The sequence below is a fragment of the Pleurodeles waltl genome, chromosome 10 (genome assembly GCF_031143425.1).
Source record: "Pleurodeles waltl isolate 20211129_DDA chromosome 10, aPleWal1.hap1.20221129, whole genome shotgun sequence".
NCBI lineage: Eukaryota > Metazoa > Chordata > Amphibia > Caudata > Salamandridae > Pleurodeles > Pleurodeles waltl.
The window spans coordinates 149,235,668-149,258,184 of NC_090449.1; the positions used below are offsets into that span (position 1 = coordinate 149,235,668).

The 22,517-nt window shown below is 48.1% G+C and overlaps 1 protein-coding gene across 6 annotated transcripts in view; it reads left to right on the forward strand.

Annotated features, from left to right (window-relative positions):
* Positions 1-22,517, forward strand: part of MPRIP (myosin phosphatase Rho interacting protein) — a 754,399-nt gene that overhangs the window by 628,287 nt on the left and 103,595 nt on the right. For all 6 annotated transcript variants that reach the window (XM_069210054.1, XM_069210057.1, XM_069210056.1 and 3 more), the window contains one exon: positions 3,841-3,927. In XM_069210054.1, the coding sequence (XP_069066155.1) occupies positions 3,841-3,927 (87 nt within the window). The remainder of the gene's footprint in view (positions 1-3,840; positions 3,928-22,517) is intronic.

Here is a 22,517-nt window from a genome sequence, read left to right on the forward strand (position 1 = left end):
ATAACAGAGTCAATCAAGGTGTTGGAAGAGACTGCGGAACACCAGCAGTGGTGGTTGTTCAGCTGGAATTTTTTACCAGAGGCAGTCCACTCTTCCCACCCAGAGTTAACAGTTGTGACAGATACATTGTTGCTGAGTTGGAGAGGTGCCTGGGAGTGGTTGAGATCAGAGGACTCTGGTCTCCGGTGGAGACTAGCCTCCACAATAACCTCCTGGAGTTGCAAGCAAATCCCTTGGCACTGCAAGGTGTGCCTTCTGACCCTCAAGGGAGAATTGGTGCAGGTTCTCACGGACAACACAACCACAGTGTGTAATTGCAACAAACAGTGCAGAGTGGGGTCTGGGGTCCTGTGCCATGAGGCTGCACGTCTTTCGAAGTGGCTGAACGTTCATGTAATTTCCCTGATTGCCCATCGCCTGGCAGACTCCAGGGCAGGCAGGTTCAGCCAACGTTGTCTTAGTGAATCACAAATGGCAGTTACACTCAGTCGGCACAGGGCATCTTCCAGTGATGGAGTGAACCATGGCTCAGTCTTTATGCAACTGCATGTGGAATGTAAGTGCTTTTGCGTGGTGGAGTTCCTAAGGTAGCTCTTCCTTGAGTGCTGAAAAAAATCTTTAAAAAACCGACCCAAGTCACTCTAGTTACTTTGGACTGGGCGAGAAGTGTGTGGTACCCGAAACATCTGGCCATGAGAATGTGTCCTCTGATCAGGCTATCTCTTCAGGAGGACCTCCTGTTGCTGCAGCAGGGTCGGGTCCTGTATCCGAACCTGCACAACATGTATCTCCATGCGTGGAGAACGAGTGGCGACTGTGGAGGGTTTTTGATCTCCCTCCCGAGGGATGCATATGCAGGACGCTGGGAGCAAGTTTGTTACGTCATGTTTGCCCCTGCAACAGACAATCCTTAAATGCAAAATTGTTTGACATCTTGTATTTTTTGGCTATATTTGCAAGATCTTGCTGTGAAAGCATGTACAGGTTATCTTTTTCGCCCCTTCAGCCTTTTTACGTTTCCCAGATCATCCATCACTTTCCCAATTACCCGCTGTGAGGCATTTCTTGAAAGGGCTGATCCACATGTTCCCGCAAACCCCCTTTGTGATGCTGCACAGGACCTTAATTTAGTCCTCGCTTACCTGATATGCACTCCCTTTTAAACGAAGCACAGCTGTCCTTTAAGCCCGCTGACCATGAAGACTATTGGTCATCACCATTAATCCTGTAAGGCGATTGAGTGTACTCCAGGCCTTGTTGATCTAACAACCATACATGCATTCTTCCCGAACATATTGGTCCTCTATCAAAAGAGACTTTCCTGCCAAAGATAGTTGCACCTTTCCTGATTAGGTATTTGTAGGAAAGTGCCCCTTTTTGACAAGGTCACCCCCACTTTTTGCCTGGTGTTTGCAGTTTTGACTGAAAGTGCACTGGGTTCTTGCTAACCTGGTCCCCAATGCCAGATCTCCTTTCCCCAAAACTGTACAATTGTTACCCAATTAGCAATACCTTTGGCACCCCTGTAAGTCCCCAATGAATGGTACTTCTGGTACCTAGAGCATGGGTACCAAAGAGGGTATCCAAGGGTGGGCTGCAGCATGTATTGTGCCTCCCTCAGGGACCCCTCACCCAGCACATGCAGACTGCTATTGAAGGCTACATGTCTTGGTGCAGCTAAAAGTGAAAACATGACATGGCACCCAACCTATGTGCCATATCCCCTAACACTGCATGCAATATATTTAAGTGACCCCTACAGCAGTCATAACAGCCCTAACGCTGGGTGTATTATATTACATGTGAGGACATATCTGCAAGAGCAGATATGCCCCTCTGCTATGTCTGTCAAATTATGATGCATAGTGAATGAACAGGGAAGTCATTTTAAGTACATGTGCTGGACACTGGTTAGTAAGAGTTCCCCAGTTACAAGATGGCTTCCCTGGAAATAGGGATGTTTGGTATCAAATATCTCATATTATTAAGTCATCACTCATGCCAGTGATGGATTTATCAATACATGCACCCAGAGTGCCCCTTTGGGGTGCCCAAGAAAAAGAAAAAAATACCTTTTACCCGTGTGCTGGCTGACTTGTTCTATCTGGCTTGCCACCACCAGACATGTTTCTGACCCTAGGGGTGAGAGCCTTTGCTCTTCAGTGGACAGAAACAAAGCCTGCTTTGGCATTGGTGTTAGCACACCCCTCCCAACAGAATCACTTGCGAATCTGCATTCCAAGACAGGGGGTTTCAAAGAAGCCTAAAGCCATTGTTATGTAGATCTGGCTTCCCTCAAAGGAGAGGATACTAAACCCCTCCCACCCCCAACCCAAAGCCCATTTGGTACCCGGACAGGTGGGAAAATTAGTAGTCAGGGGTCGTTCCCACCTCTCAGGTCAGACCCACCCCTAAGCTGAACTGCCTGATGTGGACACTCCTTTTGAAAGTTTGCCATCTTGGCGATGGCAGAACTAGTAACTATGCTACAGGGTTATGCCCATTTCCCACAGGAAGTGGTCATATAGGGGGCATAGTGACACCAGGGGTCAGTAGCCCATTGGCTCACACCCTACACTCCCCTATTGGGTCTCTAATATCAAATTTAGAAAACTACTGAAGAAAGTTCAGCAACTACCATCCCTCTCCCCCAAAGTCGGTAGACTCAGAGATTGATTAAATCCACAAGATTGTATGAGGTTAAAAAGTTCCTCAGCATTGTTGTTTTCTGATTTTATATGTAAAAGTGAATATTGATATGATTTATTGACCTTATATCCTTATATTACAAAACAAGAGTTGATAAACAAGTAAGCAGTTTTGCTATTAATTTTCATGATAAACTATTTAGAAAAATAATAATATAACCTGTGCATTTCTTATATGGAATTGGTTAGACATTAGCGTTAAGAAACTAGCTCGTCGTGGAGGTTCTGAGCATGGCGGACCACTGATAGAGCTGAACAGCAATGATATGGTCGGTAGAGGTATCTCATGAGATGGATAGCAGATTCAGGATATGGGTTGGGTAATTACTGTTTACTCAAACCTATATGCTATCATCATCTTCCTCATCAGTGTGAATCTTTTCTGTATATTGATTTGGAGCCTTGAAATCCAGCGATTATGATAAACTGTTTTTAAAGAGTTTAACCTTTCGTACAATCCAAGTTTTGTGCATGGTGATGCAGGCCTCCAGTTAATCAATATAATTGAAATAAAGCTGTTACTCCTCTGTGCACTGCTGTATCTTGATGTACTTAGCCATGAGTAAGCCAAAGGGTTTCGTTTGGAGGTTAAAAATGAAACAGGACTGCCCCTAAATGTACATTAGAGATGCATTCCCGTCTAAAGCAGGTCATTTGGACAAATGGCTGTCTTTGGTCAATAGGATGTGCATCGTTTAAGATGGTGCCTCTGAAGGAAGCCTATGTGCGCCTTCAGGGTATTGAGATGAGCTGGGTTGCTGACTACATCGAATGCTGCCAAGAGGGCTTATTTATCAATAGCAATGTTTACTATAATGTTAATTTACCAAACATATATGCAGGCTTTCTTAATTATTTTGAATTATATTCTTTGTTTTAATATTAATTGCAATAACATTCAAATGTTTATCCCATGTGGTTATTTGTCCAAACCTAACCATTCTGTTTTTTAAGGCTTAGCTACTTCCTTAATAAGGAGCACCGGAAGGGGAAACTAGAATAAACCTCCTCTGCTTTACTTTGAGTAGTGTAACTTTTGTACATTCTGAACTTACCTTGCTATACAGCAGGAAGAAGTGCGTTGCACTTAGCATTGTATTTGCATATAAGTGAACATTGTTTGTTATTTTAGGTCCTGTTGCGGGTCAAGGAGTCTGAAATACAGTATCAGAAGCAAGAAATAAGTTCGCTTAAGGATGAATTACAGAGTGCACTTCGGGTAAGACCAAATGCTGGATATGAGGTTTGAGATATACCTAATCCTCATTACAGAAAATCTGACCTTCATTAGCGTGCAACGTACCACATAATGTTAAGAGCTGCTATATCAGCCCAGGGACCTGAAAATGTACCCACTCGGCACAAAGGTAATATTCAGTGTTATAGTAATTCAAAGAAACAAAATGTGAAAGTTAATAAGAACATTTTGAAATATTTAAGGAAAGTCAAAAAGGTCCATAATAACTCCAAAAGATATACATGTCCTTCCCACTCTCCTTAGAAATGGAGGAGTGAATGACACAAAATCAAGTATAGGAAGGTTAATCACACAAGTTCAAAAGGAGGTATACAAAATGTTGCATGTGGATGCTGTGCCACCCTGTTTAGCATACCACGAGGCAAGCTGCAGGGCCACAACCAAGGAGGTTGAGATTGTTTGCCACTGACATCCCATTGTCCTAATGTGGCTTTGCAAAGCTGGATAAGTAAAACCCCTTCAGCACTTGACTCTCAGTGGTAGTGAAGGCAAGCAACCACAAACTTCTTAGGGATGTAGTGAGGAGTGATGCTTGAGCACAGCCGTCATTAAACAGATGTTACCATAATAAATGACTGCCCAAATCAGTGATTGATTTCGAGGAAAAGTGCTGGAACTCAAACTGGAACTAAATCCTTTAAATATGAACATATACACAATACAATTTGGTGTCACAGCGCTGGAGTATTTTTGTGTCTCTTACCACTATTGGCCTCTGCCTCTCTTATACTCCAGGCCATTAATCCCCCAGGTCAGTACCTGGCGTGATTAGTCTTAGGTGCCAACTATAACCCCAAACTCTTGTGCAGAGTCTTTCTTTCAGTTCACTGTTTCTCACTCAACGAATTTCAGTCTGTTAGTGGTTCGCACAATCCTGTAGCCGCCCTTCTCTCCCTCTGCTTATCCATTCACCCTCTTACAAACTGGAAGCTCCTCTGCCTTCTCAGCGGTCGCATTGGTGATGATGCGGTAGCTCCGGCTGCTGGGGACAACTTCCAGAGGAAGTGCAAGAATATTGCATGTCTAGTCTGTGGGTGCTTGGTGCATCCCTTCTCTCTTTAATTGGTCCAGAATAGAACTGCCATGCACAGGGCTGGCTCAAGCAGGAGGTAAGGCTTTTCAGATGCCTCAGTGGATGGATTAGGCTACAGCTCAGGTCCTGTAGCAATGCAGGTTATGCAGCTTCACAATTTGTGTGCTGCGGCTCAGGTCAACCTGAATTTTCACGATTCCAACACAACAACTCTGGTCACACTTTAGCTTCACAATTCTTCGACAGCTTCACAATTTGGGCACAGTGGCTCAGGTCACACCTCAGCTCGAATTATATTGGATAGTCTGGACCCACTAACACTGGGACACTTGGACAGCTCTCCAGTCTTCCTCGCCTCCAAACCCAATGAACTAGGGGTCACGCTACATCTCACTCCTGGATTGTCACTGCTTTTGCAGGGTTAGTACCCTCGCTCAGCTAGAAGACTGGCTTTTAGGTGCTTCAAGCTAAGATATTAGGTCTTGGCAAGGAGTCAACTGTTGTGATGTCCCCTTACCCCTGGAAAGCTGGCTGTGAGGCCGACTCCAGCTCTTGTTGCACTGCAATCCTCTGAGTCCTCTGCAAATTACTCCCTTCCGTGGTCATAAAGAACTGGAGCTCAGCCAGAGGGTTCCACTTTTATACAGTAAAAGAAGACAGGTGATGTGTATCCACTGTCTGCACTTTTAAAACCAGTTTGAGATGGTTCGACTTTCAAGTGCCCTTTCTATGCTTTTTTCCTGGCACACACTTTTCATAGAGCGATGCTTCTCAAAACAGGCTGATCTCTTGCCTGGAGTACCCATAACAGACCCACAAAAAGGCATGAGCTTTCTTTCCATGCCTGGCATGAGCCAAGCTAATGGAGTGTTCCATGAAAGAAAAGAGGCTGGGCCTCATCCAAAGGGTCCCTTTCACCGTACACAACAGAGCCTGCAGACCAACTCTTCACTCCAACAACCTACAAAACTGCAGTGCTTCAGGACGCCTAATCAGCAGCTCCTTGCTCAGGAAAAAGGAGTGTTGGACTTCGTCTTCACTCCCCTCACTTCAGTGTGTAGGCCTTCTCCCTCCAACTTGAGGAATATCAGTAAAATACTTCCACTGCCTGGGAAAACAACCTTCCATCTTGTGCAAAAGGCCAAAGATCCTGGAGGATTCGATGACTTTAGTTTGCTCACACACTACGCATGTACCATGTAGGCTGTACATGCCAACACACACTTGGGATGTTAGCACTAGAATCTGGGTAAATGCACAGAAAGAAAAGTTTACACATGTGAGCAAGTAGGCCTCCACTTCTATAACACAGATAAAAAGATCTGGTCACAATTATTTGTTCACAAAATAGGATATACTGAGACCACTGCTTTAAGTACTAAATCAGTGACCGGTACAGTAGTCCCCTGACCGTACAATGAGGGCATGCTTGGTTCACCCTTCTGGGCAGGATAGGTCCAAGATCTCTCCTGTCTAGAGACAGGTTAGGCCTCTGCGAACACACTAGATTAGTGTGAGGCTAGGGCTAAAATCAAAACACAGACTACTAAATACCCACATTTGGGCAGTCAGGACAAAGAAAGAACTTTACACCATGTAGGGGGGACATAGCCATCCTATTAGACTCTCCTCCTAGGTAAGATTATCCAGAACCTTACTCCACCATGCAAGATGTCCATTTGTCGGATTGGCAGAACGGACTGGAATGTCCATCTGCATTCCCATGACTTATTCCAACGTTGTCCTTCACCATGAAATCTAGACTGCGCAAAGAGATAGACAGCCTAAGCAACGTGAGATTTTCACCCTTCATTGCCATCAACCACTTGAATCGTTTGTGATCTGTATGTACCACAAAGCTAGTACCAGAACCTTCTCAAAGCCCACCCAGAGGCAAAGCATTCTTTCTTAATGGCTGGTATATTCTGTTCTCTTGACAGCAGCATATAACTAATAAACACCACAGGGCTCTCTACCATAGTCATAGGTTTGAGCCAGTACTGCTCCAACTCCCTTGTATGAAGAATTTGTCTGTAATATGAAGGTTTGACTGCAGTCATGGGTGCCAGTAAAGGATCCTTGCACAGTGCTTTATTCCGTTCCTAAAAAATGCTTTTTGACTGTCTTCAGTCCGTATCACCTTCTTGAGTGTTGTAAATAGGAAAACTATAGCCCATTTGTTTGCCAAAAAGTCCAGTAGTAACCATTGTGCCCTAGAAAGGCTGTCACTTTTTTTTGGGTTGTGGGCATCACCTGCTTCCTCAGAGACTGCATTTGTGCATCCAACGGGCTCAACTTCCTGTTACACACCTGATGCCCAAGGTATGCTACAGTGGCTCCACTGAGCCCTTGGTTGACTTGGTCAGTCCCCACCCCATCCACTATATCTTGACTGGCACCTGTTCTAGGTGTTTTAGGTGGTCCTCCCATGAAATGCTAAACAACTCACTGTCATACAGGTAGACCACAGAGAACTATTTAAGCCCTTACTGAATGTATATAACCAAGTACTGAAAAGCATTTCTGATGGATACAACTACCTGTGGATTCCTCACCTTATGAATTCGATCCTTGCGCCAGCATCCGACGGAAAGTTTCTTCCTAGCTGTCTACGTCAACGAGGACGTCATAATGGCACGGCTCCACGTGACTCCGTCTGACGTCAACATGCCAGTAAGAGGTCCTCGTCGGCGTACTGACGTCAGTTTTTCCTTTTTCCGTGCTTCGACGCCAACGGTTTTTCTTCCTGGCCCGTTGGTAACTGTAACGATTTCTCGAAGTTACAATGTCGCCTCCGAAGAAGTCCGGTTTTAAGCCGTGTAGGGAATGCGGGGGTCGGATGTCAGTGACCGACCCCCATTCGGACTGTATTTGGTGTTTAAGCTCCGAACATGATGTGGAAGGTTGTTCTTCGTGCCAGAGCATGAATCCGAAAGCTCTGAAAGAACGCGAGGCGAAGCTCTTCTTAGCCACGGCAAAGAAGAAGGAACACAAGAAAGTTTCCTCCAATGCTTCTCCCCAAAAACATAAGAAGCGGCGTCATCATGACTCTCGGCGCCGTCATGACTCTCGGCGCCGTTCGGAGCGGAGCCGATCGAGGAGTCGGTCGAGGTCTCGTTCATCTCGGCGCCAGAAGACGTGTGAGATGAGTCCTACTGTCACGCCTCAGCCGGAGAGTCCGGGGTTGTTACCGGAGCCTTCAGTCTATGAGGTCACTCAAGGTAGTCCTCACTTTTCACCGGCGCCGAGGGATCCTGATGTTCACCAGACATCTGCACAGCAGTACCCAGCTTTCCCGACTCCAGGGACGGATCCGGCCGCATTTTTGAATGCGATGTATGCTGTTTTTCAATCCATGGCCCCTGCTGGTGCACCGGCGGGTCCCACGGGGCCGTTGGCATTCAATTTGGGCTCGCCGGCGTCGTACAGGGCTTCTCCATTCATGCCCTTCTGCCCTACAGAGTCTGGTGGTCCAGTGCCGGGGGTCTCCCCTGGCAGGAGTCCTTCGCCTGGGACCGTGGATCCGTCTGCTTCTCATCCGACTCCTTCTCCGCGCCATCCGGCATCATTAATGGCCTCATCCAAACCGGCTCCATCTCCTTCCGTTCATTCGGCTTCGAGGAGGTCATCTGCCGACGGCTCCGACGCCGGTTGAATCTAGGAGCCTTCCTGAACCGGTTCGGGGTCTGAGATCGTCAGCGTCGATGGAGTCCTTGTCGACGCCGGCTCTGGAAACTCATCTTAGATCTCGAAGGAAGGCATTGAGGCTTCTGGAGGAGGAGGAATACAGAAGGCTTGAGGAAGGTGAGATAGAGCCTTCTGATGACTTCCAGGGGCTTGCCACTGCAAGTGGTTTGGATACTTCCCCGGAGTGGGACATTGCGTCTCCGGGGGAGTTTACTGAGGAGGCCGCCTCCTTCCATGCTGTGGTGAGGAAGGCAGCTGATTACCTGGATTTGCCTTTGTCCACGGCAGAAGTAAAGACTAACCTGCTCACAGAGGTTCTTCATCCATCTTCCTCCAGTGCTGACCCTTTGCTGCCTTTTAATGAGGCTTTGACGGAGCCTATTTTAGACCTATGGAAAAAGCCGGTGACATCTCCTGCTGTAAACAGGGCAGTGGCAAGGAGGCATAGAAGTGCCCCAGGAGATCCAGTTTTTCTGTCTCGTCACCCGACTCCGGAGAGCTTGGTGGTTCAGGCATCATGTTCTGCAAAGTCTGCCCCCGGTACATTCCCAGGTGTTCCGACGGACAGAGAATCCAAGAGGATGGAGCAGTCCTCAAAGAAAATATTCTCCTCTTGCAGCATGGCCCTAAAAGCTACCAATTCCACCTGTGTGCTAGGCAGATATATCCATGCCCTAATGGACTCTGCTAAGGAGATGCCAAAAGATCTGCCACAGGAAATGCAAAAATCTTTTGGGTCCCTGTTCTTGGATGCACAAGCTGCTGCGCAGCAGATTATACAATCTGGCCTGGATACCACGGATTCCATTGCCAGGGCCATGGGAACATCGGTGGCTACGAGAAGGCATGCCTGGTTAAGGTCTTCGGGTTTCTCATCAGATGTACAATCCACTTTAATGGACCTTCCGTTTGATGGGGAAAAGCTGTTTGGGGACAAGGCAGACTCTGCCCTTGAACGGTTTAAGGACTGTCGGGCTACAGCTAAGTCCCTGGGTTTGCAGGCCCCTTCTACTACATCGTACAGACCTTTTCGTAGGTTTCGAGGATTTGTTAGAGGCTCTGCCTTTCGAAGGTCTCAATCTTATGCCCAGCAACCTGCCAATCCGCCCTATCGTGCCTTCAGAGGGCGGGGTAGGGGTAGGGCTAGAGGTCCAGCCCAGCAGCTCTCTTCTTCTTCATCCTCCCCTAGTGGACAACAGCAGAAGCAGCCCTAGTTTTCCCCACTTTATCAGTCATACGTCTCCTGTAGGGGTAAGATTGAGTCTTTTTCCTCAGAAATGGAGGTCAATTACAACAGACTCGTGGGTGCTAGGAATTGTGGAAAAAGGCTATGCTCTCCCCTTTCAGGAGTTTCCTCCTACCTTTCCCCCCCCCGTCCCTCCTTTTGTTCAGAAGACCATCTTCTGTTGTTGCAACAGGAGGTTGTCACCATGTTGGCAAAGGGCGCTATAGAGTTGGTGCCATTGCAGGAAAGAGGTCAGGGGTGTTATTCAAGATATTTCCTGATTCCCAAAGTGGACGGTCGGTTGCGGCCGATCCTAGACTTGAGGATTTTTAATTTGTTCCTCAAGCAGGAAAAATTCTAAATGCTGACCCTAGCGCCGGTGCTTTTGGCGTTGAACGAAGGAGACTGGATGGTGTCTGTCGGCTTGCAGGACGCGTACTTTCATGTTTCCATAATCAAGTCGCACTGGAAGTATCTCCGTTTTGTGGTCGGATCGCAACATTACCAGTTTGCGGTCCTTCCGTTTGGACTTACTTCAGCACCCCGGGTCTTCACAAAGGTGATGGCAGTTGTTGCAGCACATCTCAGAAAGAGGGAGGTAGCGGATTTTCCCTACCTGGACGATTGGTTGATCAAAGCCAAGTCTCCAGAGATTGTGTTTTCTCATCTGCGAATGACAACACAGTTGTTGTTCGATCTGGGTTTTTCGGTGAACGTACCCAAATTTCACCTGGAGCCCTCTCAACACCTCCTGTTCATAGGGGCAGTACTGGAAACGACAAAGTTTCAGGCCTACCCCCTGCCTCAGCGGGTACGGGACATTCAGGTGCTGATTCCTTTGTTTCAAAGTGGAGCGGCAGTTCCAGTCCTCAAGGTCTTACGCCTGCTAGGTCTGTTTGCTTCTTGCATTCTGTTGGTCACTCATGCTCGCTGGCATATGAGGGCTCTTCAGTGGTGGCTCTGCAGACAGTGGTTCCAGCACAAGGGGGATCTCAGGAATTCAATAAAGATCTCCAGGGACGCTGTAGCGGATCTTCTTTGGTGGGCAGAGGACGGCAACCTTTCCCAAGGAAAACCGTTTTCACTGCCTCCTCCAGTGGCCACAGTGATTTCGGATGCTTCCACTCTAGGGTGGGGAGCTCATCTGGGGAACCTGGAGATCAAGGGTCATTGGTCTCCAGCGGAACAGATGTTGCATATCAATCTGTTGGAATTGCGGGCGGTACGTTTGGTGCTCAAGGCCTTCCTCCCTTCCCTTCGCGGTCAGTCAGTTCAGATCCTGACGGACAACACTACCGCGATGGGGAATATAAACAAGCAGGGAGGAGTGGGGTCGTATCTTCTTTGCCGAGAAGCCCTCCGACTCTGGTCCTGGGCTCAGGACCATCAGGTTTGCTTGATGGCAAATCATTTGGCCGGAGCGTTGAATGTACGTGCGGACGTTCTCAGTCGTCACTTCTCATTAGATCACGAGTGGCGTCTCCATCCGGATCTAGTTCTTCACATCTTCGAGATGTGGGGTACTCCTCAGGTGGATTTATTTGCCACTCGGGAGAACGCGCATTGCCCGTTATTCGGCAGCCTCCAGTATCCGATGCAAGGGGCGTTGGGGGACGCGTTTCAGATGTCCAGGAGCGGCCAGTTGCTTTACGCGTTTCCCCCCCATACCCTTGATTCCTCGGGTTTTGAGGAAGGTTTGTCCAGACCGGGCCCAAGTCATATTGGTGGCACCGGACTGGCCGAGAAGGGTATGGTATACAGACCTACTTCAACTCTATCAGTGCCCTCCGCTCAGTCTCCCGCTCAGGGCAGATCTCCTCTCTCAATCGCAGGGGCAGGTTTTACACCCCCACCTCCAGAGCCTGCACCTTCATGCCTGGAGATTGAACGGGGCAACCTGAGTTCCTTTTCTCTCCCACCGGATGTAGTGGATGTTATACTATCGTCCAGGCGACACTCCACTAAATCTATTCATGCCAAAAGGTGGGCAAAATTTGTGCTGTGGTGTGGAGAGAACCCAAAAGATCCCTTAAAGGCCCATCTTTCAGATGTACTTTTGTTTGTTCTTAGTTTGGCGAAGAAAGGCTGTGCTATAGCTACAGTTAAGGGTTATTTGGCAACTCTGTCGGCGTTTCTTTGCCTTCCGGACCAGCCATCTTTATTCAAGTCTCCGATTGTACATAGGTTCCTTAAGGGTTTGGTGAATAGCTTTCCTCTTACTCCTTTTCACATGCCTCAGTGGGACTTAAATCTTGTTTTAACATTCTTAATGGGTTCGCCTTTTGAGCCCATGCATTCATGTCCATTGAGATATTTAGCCTTCAAGACTGTTTTCTTAATCGCAATTACTTCTGCCAGGAGGATTGGAGAGCTTCAGGCACTTTCCGTAAAGCCTCCTTTTACCATGTTTTTCCCTGATAAAGTGGTTCTAAAAACCAGGGCTGCTTTTCTACCGAAAGTTGTCACCCCTTTTCATATAGGGCAAAATATCACTCTTCCTGCGTTTTACCCTCCTCCCCACCCGTCTAAAGAAGAAGAGAGACTCCATAGGTTGGACCCTAAGAGGGCCCTGAGTTTTTACCTCGAAAGGGCTAAGGACTTTTGTTTAGATGAGCAACTGTTTGTTGGATATGCTGGTCAGCAAAAGGGCAGAGCGGTTCAGAAAAGGACACTCTCCAGGTGGGTCATCTTGTGTATCAAGATCTGTTACTCTCTAGCAAAAAAGGTCCCTCCTGAAGGTATCAGGGCCCACTCTACTAGAGCTAAATCTGCATCCTCAGCTCTGGCGAGGGGAGTTCCATTAATAGATATATGTAAAGCGGCAACTTGGGCGTCCCTCCATACTTTCGTGAAACATTACTGTTTAGACTCTGAGATGAGGAGGGATGGTCATTTTGCTCACTCGGTATTGCAGGATTACTTAGTGTAATCAGGCGGGCACCCACCACCGAGTGCGGTACTGCTTGGGACTCTATTCATAAGGTGAGGAATCCACAGGTAGTTGTATCCATCAGAAGAACAAGTTACTTACCTTCGGTAACGCTTTTTCTGGTGGATACACTAACTACCTGTGGATTCCTCACCTTATCCTTGCGCCAGCTTGTTCTTTTCAACCAAAAGGGTGTTCCCTTAAACTGAAGTCGCCCATCTGGTGTGGAAAATGTATTCTTCTCCTTGGCACTAAGCGTTAAAACAATCTTCCAGTAGCCACTGGTCAGGTCATAGGTGCTCAAGTACCTTGTACCACCCAGCTGTTCACCAGCTTGTTGGCTCTTGTGATCGGATGTCCATCTGAGACTTCATTCAGGGCCTGGTGTCCACATAAAAGTGGAACTCTGGTTAACCTTGCTTGGGCACCATCCACTGGGCTAGCCCAAGGGCTGTAGGATGGCTCATTTATTCTCAGGTCCAACACATTCACCACTTCTGCCTTAATACACTCCTGGACTAAATCACACATGCAATTAGTCTTGCCTTTGTAATGCAGATTATCTCCTGTGTCTTCATTATCACAGATGGGTGCTAACCTTGGAGTAATTGAAAACAGGTGGGGAAATCTTCCCAATACCTCCATACGCTCTTTCTGTTGCTCACATGTTAACTCAGAGACAGGTTATATCCCTTCCACAGATCCATCCTTCATGTTACTATCCAATAAATCGAGAAGAGGCTCACTGTCTTCTCCAGCTCTCTCTTCCATAGCCATTATATTCACTATGTAATCTCCCAGAGGTGAGGTTTAAGCCAGCTCATATAGAACAACTCCCTTGGTTCCCTTGTGGCATCCTTGTCCACCAAAAAGTACAGAAAGTACAAATCTGTTAGAGACTTCTAGTTGCAGATTCCTTGACTTATGAATTTCCCCAGGCATTAGCCTGGATCCTGAGATTTTTCTTGAGCAGTACCCCTGCGTGCAGTTAGGTGGTGTCATTCGGCTCAGCGTCAGTCATTGCGTCATTGTGGGTCCTATATTGGTGCCATCCTGGCCTCCTGATGTCAGTTCTTTTCTTTCTGCACCAGCCAGCACTGATCGGAAGAGAGCTACCCCTCAGTCAACTTTTGACTGACTTTTTTAGACTTTGTTGAAGATTTGTCGTGTTGTATAACTCCTGATGCATGGAGGATGTCCTTTAGGAAGACTGGATTTAAGCCCTGCGGGTCTTGTCATTAGGCAATATCGATGATGGATCTGCACCGTGGTTGCCTTTGGTGTCTGGGGCGCAACTATGACCCAAAGTCGTTCTCTGAATGCCGGGCCATCAATACAAAGGCTTTGAGGGAGCAGTCCCTAAAGCGGATGGCGGCCTGGCGCTTTACTCCGTGTCTCAGTCGAGAGGAAGGTCTTGGGATCGGTCGCAGAACCCTGCCATCTTCTTCGTCCCATTCCAAGTCCTCTGGCCGTTTGGTTAAGTCGAGGCATAAAAAGAAGGTGAATCGTTTTTCAACTTCACCCCGTCCATTCCAACAAGACGAGGGAAAAAGTGTTGTCAATTGAGGCCTCCATCTGCTGAGCCTAGGTCGGGACTGACTTCATGCTTCCCAGGGTTTCCGGGAGCCAAAGCAACACCTGGCCAGCTAAAAGATTTTTATGAGGCCGTGCACGTCGAGCCCAATGGAGTCATAAGGGGCCCCTTTAGGTTCCGCACCAGCAGCTTTGGCCTCTGTTCCAAGGGACTCTCATGGATCCTTTCATGGATCTGAACTAGTGCCAGTCATATCACAGCGACCTTCCCCCACACCAGTTCCTATGCCAGTGCTCCAGAGCGACGCTGGTCCCATCCACATTGCTGACTCCAACACAGAGCCAGATGGGTGTCGTACGATGCCGATTCGAGCGCCGGCAGAGGCCTTGCCCCCTCTTTCAGATCCTGAGCCTTATTAATATGGCCTTGGTTATGGTGAGGAAGGGGAGGGTTCGCTGGACCCTTTAGAACACCAGCTCCAAGACCCATAGTCTGATGTACGGACCTGGGTAAAGCCAGTGGGCCGGATACCTCCCTAGACACTGGCATGCTCTCCCCCACTGTGGCTATGGAGGAGGATGCTTCATATTTGGTGGTGGTGCGGAGAGCATCCCTAAGTTCTGGACCTTGAGCTGCCTTTGGTGGCAGTTAGGGCTAACCTCCAGACAGAGGTACTTCACCTCTGAATACCTGCTCCCCTTCAATGAAGCCCTTACGGACGTCCTTCTGGGTACTTGGTCCAAACCCAGCACAAGGGCTCCTGTAAACAGCACTATTCCCGCCACCATCACCCTGTACCGGGTGACCCACATTTCCTGAAGCAACTATCCATCCCTGAGAGCTTGGTTATCCAAGCTTCCACTCCCCAGGGCATCCACACCCCCAGATAGGAAATCAAAGAGGCTGAATACAATTGGGAAGATGTTTTATTCTGCCAGCCTGGCATGTGATCCGTGAACACTTCATGCTTTTTGGGCTGTTATTCCCACACACTGTGGGATACGGCGCAAGTGCTGCCACAGGTCTCGGAGGAGGCCTGGGCTGTACTCTCCCAAGCAGCTGTTGATGGGAGAGACCCAGCAAAGTTCACAATCCGATGTGGACTGGACAGGACTGCCTTACTGAATAGAGCGTTTGAAACGACACTGGCCCTTAGGCACCATGCCTGGTTGAGGATGTCTGGCTTTTTAAGGGCTATCCAATCTAAAGTTATGGACATGCCCTTTGATGGCAACCATCTCTTCGGAGGGAAATCAGACTTTGCTAGAGTGCTTCAAGGATTCTCATGGTACGGCAAGGACCTTGGGCCTCGCAACAGCCCCTCGCCCCCCCAGTCTGCTTTTTGCCCCTTTTGTGGCTATGGAAGGGGTGCACAGCCCCATCTGTTCCCCTCCAGCCACAGTGCTGTGCACGTTGCCCAGCATCTGCATGGCTGGAGCTGTGGGATCTACGGTCTTCGTGAATCAGGGAGCCATCGGTCTGGCCAGTATTCCCTCCACCCCCCCAACTCCCCAGCCACCTCTGCAGCTGCCTCCAAACCTTCCTAGTCTGACACTTCCCTACCAGGGACTAGTCGGAAGCAGAATCCTCCATCACCTGCTCAGCTGGCAGTCCATCACATCAGACAGGTGGGTTTTGCAGGTAGTCAAAAGGGGCTACTCCCTCCCCTTGGAGACTACCCCTCTGTCCATTCCACCATCTACGATCAAATGACAGAGAATCACTTGGCACTTTTCTGAGAGGAATTAATGGCTTTCTTGACCAAGAGAGCCATAAACAGGGTCCCTGTTCCCTAAGTAGGTTGTGGTTGTTATTCCTGCTACTTTCTAGTGCCCAAAAAGAACAAGGCCCTCGGTCTTATCCTAGACCTTTGGTTCCTCAATCTCTTTCTCAAGAGAAGTTCAAAGTACTCACTCTGGCACAGGTTCTATCTGCCCTGGAGACTGGATGGTAGCGCTGGACTTGCAGAACACCTATTTCCATATCCCCTGTCCTGCCTGCCCACAGATGCTACTTGTGGTTCACGGTAGGCCACAAGCACTTTCAATTCACTGTGCTTCTCTTTGACCTTACCAGCATCGCACTGGTGTCGGCCAAGGTGATGGCAGTGGTTGCAGCTCATCTGCACATATCAGGGGTTTCAGTCTTTTCCTCGAACTCAGGCCTCCTTTATACCTTTCTGCCCATACCACTTCTGCCCAGAGTTCTTAAGAAGATCAAGAACGACCAGGCCCAAGTAATCCTTGGGGCTCCAGACTGGGCATAAAGAATCTGGTATCCCGAGCTACTGAGCATGGCCTTCGATTATCCGATCAGACTGTCCCTTCAGGAGGTACTTCGGTTGGAGTGGCAGTGGAGGGTTCTACACCTGAACCTTTGCAGTCTTCACCTTCTTGCTTGGAGATTGAGTGGCTGCAGTTGATAACATTACAGACTTTGGGCAGAAGGTCAGAAGCTATCTTGGCAGCAAGGTGCCTCTCCACCAAAACGGTAAACGTCTGTTGTTGGAAGGAATTTGTGGCTTGGTGCACGGACAAGTCTGTTGACCCCCTTTCTGAGGTTCTCTTGTTTATACTTTCTTTGGCCCAGGAAGACTGCTATGGGTGCTCACAAAGGCTACTTATTGGGTATCGCTGCATTTTTTAGGTTGCCTGATCAGCCTTCCTTGTTTAAATCTCCAATTGTAAATAGGCTCCTCAAAGGCCTTACTCATATGTTTTCTCCATTCATTATGCCTAATGGGATTTGAATTTAATTTTGACATTTCTGAAGTGCGCCCCCTTCGAGCCTCATCACAAATGTCCTCTCAAGCTTCCCTCTTTCAAAATAATCTTCCTTGTGGCCATTACATTTGCCCACAGGGTGACTGAGCTGCGGCCGTTATCATCAAAGCCACCCTACTTTCCATCTACCCTGACAAAGTGGTGTTTCGCACTACGGCTTTCTTTTTGGCAAAAGTGGCCACACCCTTTTATGTAGGCCAATCCATCACCTTGCCTACTTTTTACACCTCCCACATCCTTCTAAGGAAGGGGAGCTACTCCACCACCTGGGCCCAAAAAGAGCATTGGCGTTCCACTTTGATCATAGAAAAGAATTCCGGGTGGATGATAAACTCTTTGTCTATTATGTGGGTGCAAAAAAAGGTTGGGAAGTACAGAAGCAGACCTTCTCCCAATGGGCAGTACTCTGTATTAAAATATTCTATGCACTGGCCAAGATGCAACCACCTGAGGGTTTGTAGGCTCATTCTACTGGCGCAACAGCAGCGACCACTTTGTTAGCACCCGGAGTTCCAGTCCTTGATATCTCAGGCTGCAACGTGAGCATCCTTGCACACGTTAACCAAACACTACTGCGTGGACAGTCGGGCCCGTAGGATCGAGTACTATGCCCATTCGCTCCTGCAGGACTTTCTAGTTTGACCCATCTCTGGGGATGGTATTGCTTGGGTATCTATTCAAAAGGTAAGGTATTTGCAACTAGAAGTCTCTATCAGATGAAGACGTTACTTACCTTTGGTAATACCTTATCTGGTAGAGACCTATTTCAGTTGCAGATTCCTTACCGACCCACCCATCTTTCCCATTCTGCTAACTAATTTCTAGGGATCGGGACTACCCTTTCAGGGCCTTAGTTTTGACGGAGCAGTGGTCAGTGTTCTTCATGGTGCTGCGCTTTTGGTGTTGAAAACTGTGAAAAGAAAGTGACGTTAGTGCACCGGCCGGCGCCTTTATAGGACCTGCAACACCATATCCGGCACGGGTGATGCCTACCACAAACACAGAGCTGATCATCGCCACCTAACAGCGTGCAGGGGTACTGCTCAAGAAAAATCTGCGGATCTAGACTGACCCCTGAGGAAATTTTAAAGGTAAGGAATCTGCAACTAGAATATTTCTCCACCAGATAAGGCGTTACCAAAGGTAAGTAACTTGTTCATCAGACACCTTCGGCACTAACTTATATGGACCATTCCACTTGTCTTTTAAAGATATTGTAAAATGGGCTCCAGCACTAACACCTTCCGGTCCCCACTCTACCGATTTCTGGGCATACCATTCCTTCATCAGCTATTGAACTGTCTGAAGGATTTTCTTTGCTTGACTCATATTATGTGTCGTCCACTTCCTGAGGCCAATCAAATACCCACCACATCCTTCTAAGACAACTTGAAATTTCCTTTCCGCTCTTCTCTAATCCGATTTAGTTGGCCATGCATTAGCTGTCTAAACAGAAGTTTAGAATGACTGAAACCTACTACATAATGTGGAATTTCCCTGTGTGTGAATAAGAGACAGCGGGAGAAGATTTCACTTCCTCCAGGGCTCTCTGGTAGTTCCAAACAGGCTCTTGACAGTTTTGTTAAACCTCTACAACAACCCAGTGGGTTGTACGCCTTGCAGAAGTGGGCAATCATTCCAGCTTGCTCCCAGACTCCTTATTTATGAATAGATAAGGTATGTAGCCCTGTTGGAAATGACAATCTGTGAAAATCCAAGCACAGGAAAGTCCCCTAGGAGAGTCCTCACTACCATCTTTGCAGTGTTGTTCCTCAGCAATATCTCTTCTGGATACTTGGTAGCATGGTTCACCACAACCAAGATATGTTTGAATAAAACACCTACATCTGGCAGTGGCACTAACTGCACCTTGGTTTTCCCTCTTGTCTTATCCTCAGTTGACAAGTGGGACAGATTCTACAGAACCTCTGTGTTTCTTTATGTTCCAGAAGAACAGAGGGGGATCTGACTGTCCTGGATCTTTCTGATGTCCATGTGTTCTGGTAAGGGGATTTCACACAGCCCTGTCTCAACAGGACGTTCCTGTGCTCTAATGGAACCAGAAGGCTCCTTTTAGCACCTGGCTCAGAATTAACAGGCTCACTGTAAAGCAGTCCAACCTTACGCCCACTCCCTTCCTCACCTATGCCTGGCCTTCCTTACGAAGACCCATAAATGTAGGGCACTCAACCCTGCGGAATTCCTCCTAGGTAGGTCCTCCAGCAGCTAACAATCCTTGCAGCTCGGGCAGTGAGCAGACTCCACCATTTGGCCTGCTTGGGTGTCTCATTTTCCTCTCTGTCTGGGCAAGGGTGATGAACATCATGACCAGTGTCTTCTCAAAGGCTGACCAGTTCCTCTTCTTATCTTCGTCTTGTCTAGGTAAATCTGGAACAGTATTAGTCTCTTCCTGAGACTGCTGTGCAGCTTGTGCTTTTATCATCACCGCTCATGTGGTCCAAGCCATGTAGGCTTCTGGTCCCAGTACTAAATCGAGGGAAATTAAATAATTGCCCAAATGTCATCCAACATGTTCCTCCTCTCTTACTCCTACATCAAACATGTGCCGACTTGCCAATAGTTTCTACCTCATCTTGGACGATCTCCTGGAGTTGGGGTAAGTACAAGGGGGTGCCACAAGGTAGCACCAAACTTACACCATCAGTGGCACTGGGGCAGCAGGGTGCAGAGTGCCAACACAGTGTCGGCCACCCAATGTAAGTCAATGGGGGAGATCATTCTTGGGGGAAAAAAGACTGCAGGTTCTGGCCAGGAAGCTGAAAGAAGAAAACCCACAGCTGGCCAGCTAAGTTCAAATGCCAGCAGACGTAGGGACACTGATGGTCCAGCTCCCCGAGGCCCAGGGGCTCTGGGTGCAGAGGAGCCTTTTTGCGTTGGAAACCGCTTACCAAGTAGGTCGTGGTCAGGGGAAGCTTTTGGATTGAGGCTGCATGCTTTGAGGCAGATTCCGCCAGACGTCCGCCCACTGTGGTCTTGGACTCAGAATCAATGGGGAATCTTCACAGGATTGGTGGGCCACTTGGGGCTAGGGCTGTGGCCCTCGGGTGAAAAGGTGGATCCAGAGGTGGTTTTGCAGGTTCATCAGGCAGATCTCTTCTTCTTTGAAGTTGGATTCTTTTAGATAGGTTTCATGGGAGATCTTGGTCTTTATCGACGGCAGGCAGTACTTCCAAGGCTTTGGAGGTCGCTGGGCTGCAGGGCAAGTTGTCTATTGGCGCAGGATCTTCGAGGGCTGCAGACAAAGCCGGTAGGGCTGGGGCCAAGTCAGTTGGTGTCTTCAGCCTTCTCTGCTGGTGCGACTTGTGTCCAGCTCTTCTTAGGTTGACAGGAATTTGAGTTCTAGGGTCCATGGGTGCCAGCTAAATACTGAATTTAGGGGCATTCTAGGGAGACCCTTGTGGTAGACAATGGGCTACTCACCTTTAGTGTGATTACACCCTTCTTATGACCACTTCCTTTGGAAGTGGGCATAGCCCTAACCCTATTGGCCTAATTCCCTCCAAACAAGATTGAGGAATTTAAAATGTAGTGTCCACTTCAGCTCGTCCCCCTTAGGGGTGGGATGGCATAAAGTGGGCACTCCTCCTAATGTAATTATTGTTCCTGCCTGTGCTGCTGCCAAAAGTGAGGTTAGGACAGGGGGTTTGGTCATCACCATCTGATGAGACCTGGGTCGAATTACAAGAATGGTGAGGCCTTTGAAGTGCCCCCTGCCATGCTTCCCGTGAATGTCCATCCTGCCTGGTAGAGGAGGTCACACCTCTGCCCAGAGCAGGTCTTTGTCCTGAGTCCTCGAGAACATTGACTGTCACCTAAAGGGGCCAGAACTCTAAGGTGGCTGCACTGGTTTTGACAAGGCAGTGCCCACGCTAGCAATTGGTAGATTTTTGTGGGGCACCTCTAAGGTGCCCTCTGAGCACATGTATTAATAAATCCATCACTGGATTCAGTGAGGGTTTATTAATACGAGATGTTTTATACTAAACATCCCTATTGTCAGTGAAGCCATCATGTAGCTAGGGAACTTGTAATGACCAGTGACCAGCACATGTACTTAAAATGGCTTCCCTGTTCACATAGTATGTCTGAAAATCGACAAAGTCATACATGGGCATATCTGCTCATGCAGTTACGCCCTCTGTAGGAAGCTGGCCTGGTGTTTGGTGAGTACCCAAGGTACCTACATCTTATACCAGGTCCAGGTATCCCCTCTTAGTGAAGTGTGGGCAGTGTCTAGAAGCCAGGCTCTCGAGGTAGCTGTAGATGAGCAGACAAGGCTTATCTATGAAACATGCAAAGCCCATATAGCACCACTGTAGTCAAACAGCACTTACACACATGAAAGAAACACTTGGTTGTACAAAAATAAAGGTACCTTATTTTTGGAACACAACTCCACAAAATACTAGAATGGTAACTCTCCAATAGGAGGTAAGTATTACACTAAATATATACACTAGCAATCAGAAATATGCAAAGAAAAGGTTAGAAAACAGTGCAAATAGCAAAAACAATAGTGACCCTGGGGGAGCACAAACCATACATTAATAAAATGGAATGCGAACACAGGACCCCCACCTAGGTAAGTGAAATGTGTAGAGGGGAGCTGGGGGTGATAGAAAACTACAGAGGTAAGTAACACACCACCCCCAGCGACCAGTAAAGCAGGAGTAAATCACTGGATTTTGCCAAACCACCCAAAAGGAGGAAAAGAAGATACCCAGAGAAGACTGCATGAAAACCAGCAGTGGATCCCTGAAGAAAGAAGACCTGTGGAGAGAGGGGACCAAGTGCAAGATTTACAGTGGACTCCAGGAGGAGTAGGAGCTACTACCCACCCAGCTGTACTTGCAGGAGTTGGTCGACGGTGATGAAGAACATGTCAGCACTGCAGCTCTGGAGCCGGAGAAGAGTTCCAGGTGGATGCAAGAGATGTCCCACGCTGGAGTGAAGATTTCAGACAGGTGTTGGTGCAGGCATTCCACAAACAAACCTTGGCAAAGGGAAACTTGCGGTTAGTGGAAAAGTGGTGCTGTCGGGGACCAGCAAGGCCCAGGAGGACTCAACCTGGGAGAGGGAGCCACAGAAACCCTCAGCATTGCAGAAAATACACAGGAGCAGAGGCAGCACCCACAGGAGTCCTACGGGGTGGGGACACAGGAGTCACTGAAGGAGCCCACACGGCACTACAAAAGAGGATCTCACGCTGCCGGAGAACCACACAGAAGGCTGTGCTTTGCAGGAAGGCGTGCTGGGGGCTGGAGTTGCACATTGCTTGAAGATCCCTTGTAAGAGATGTCAACAAGCCTTGGCAGCTCCAAAAGCACAGTGGACAAAGA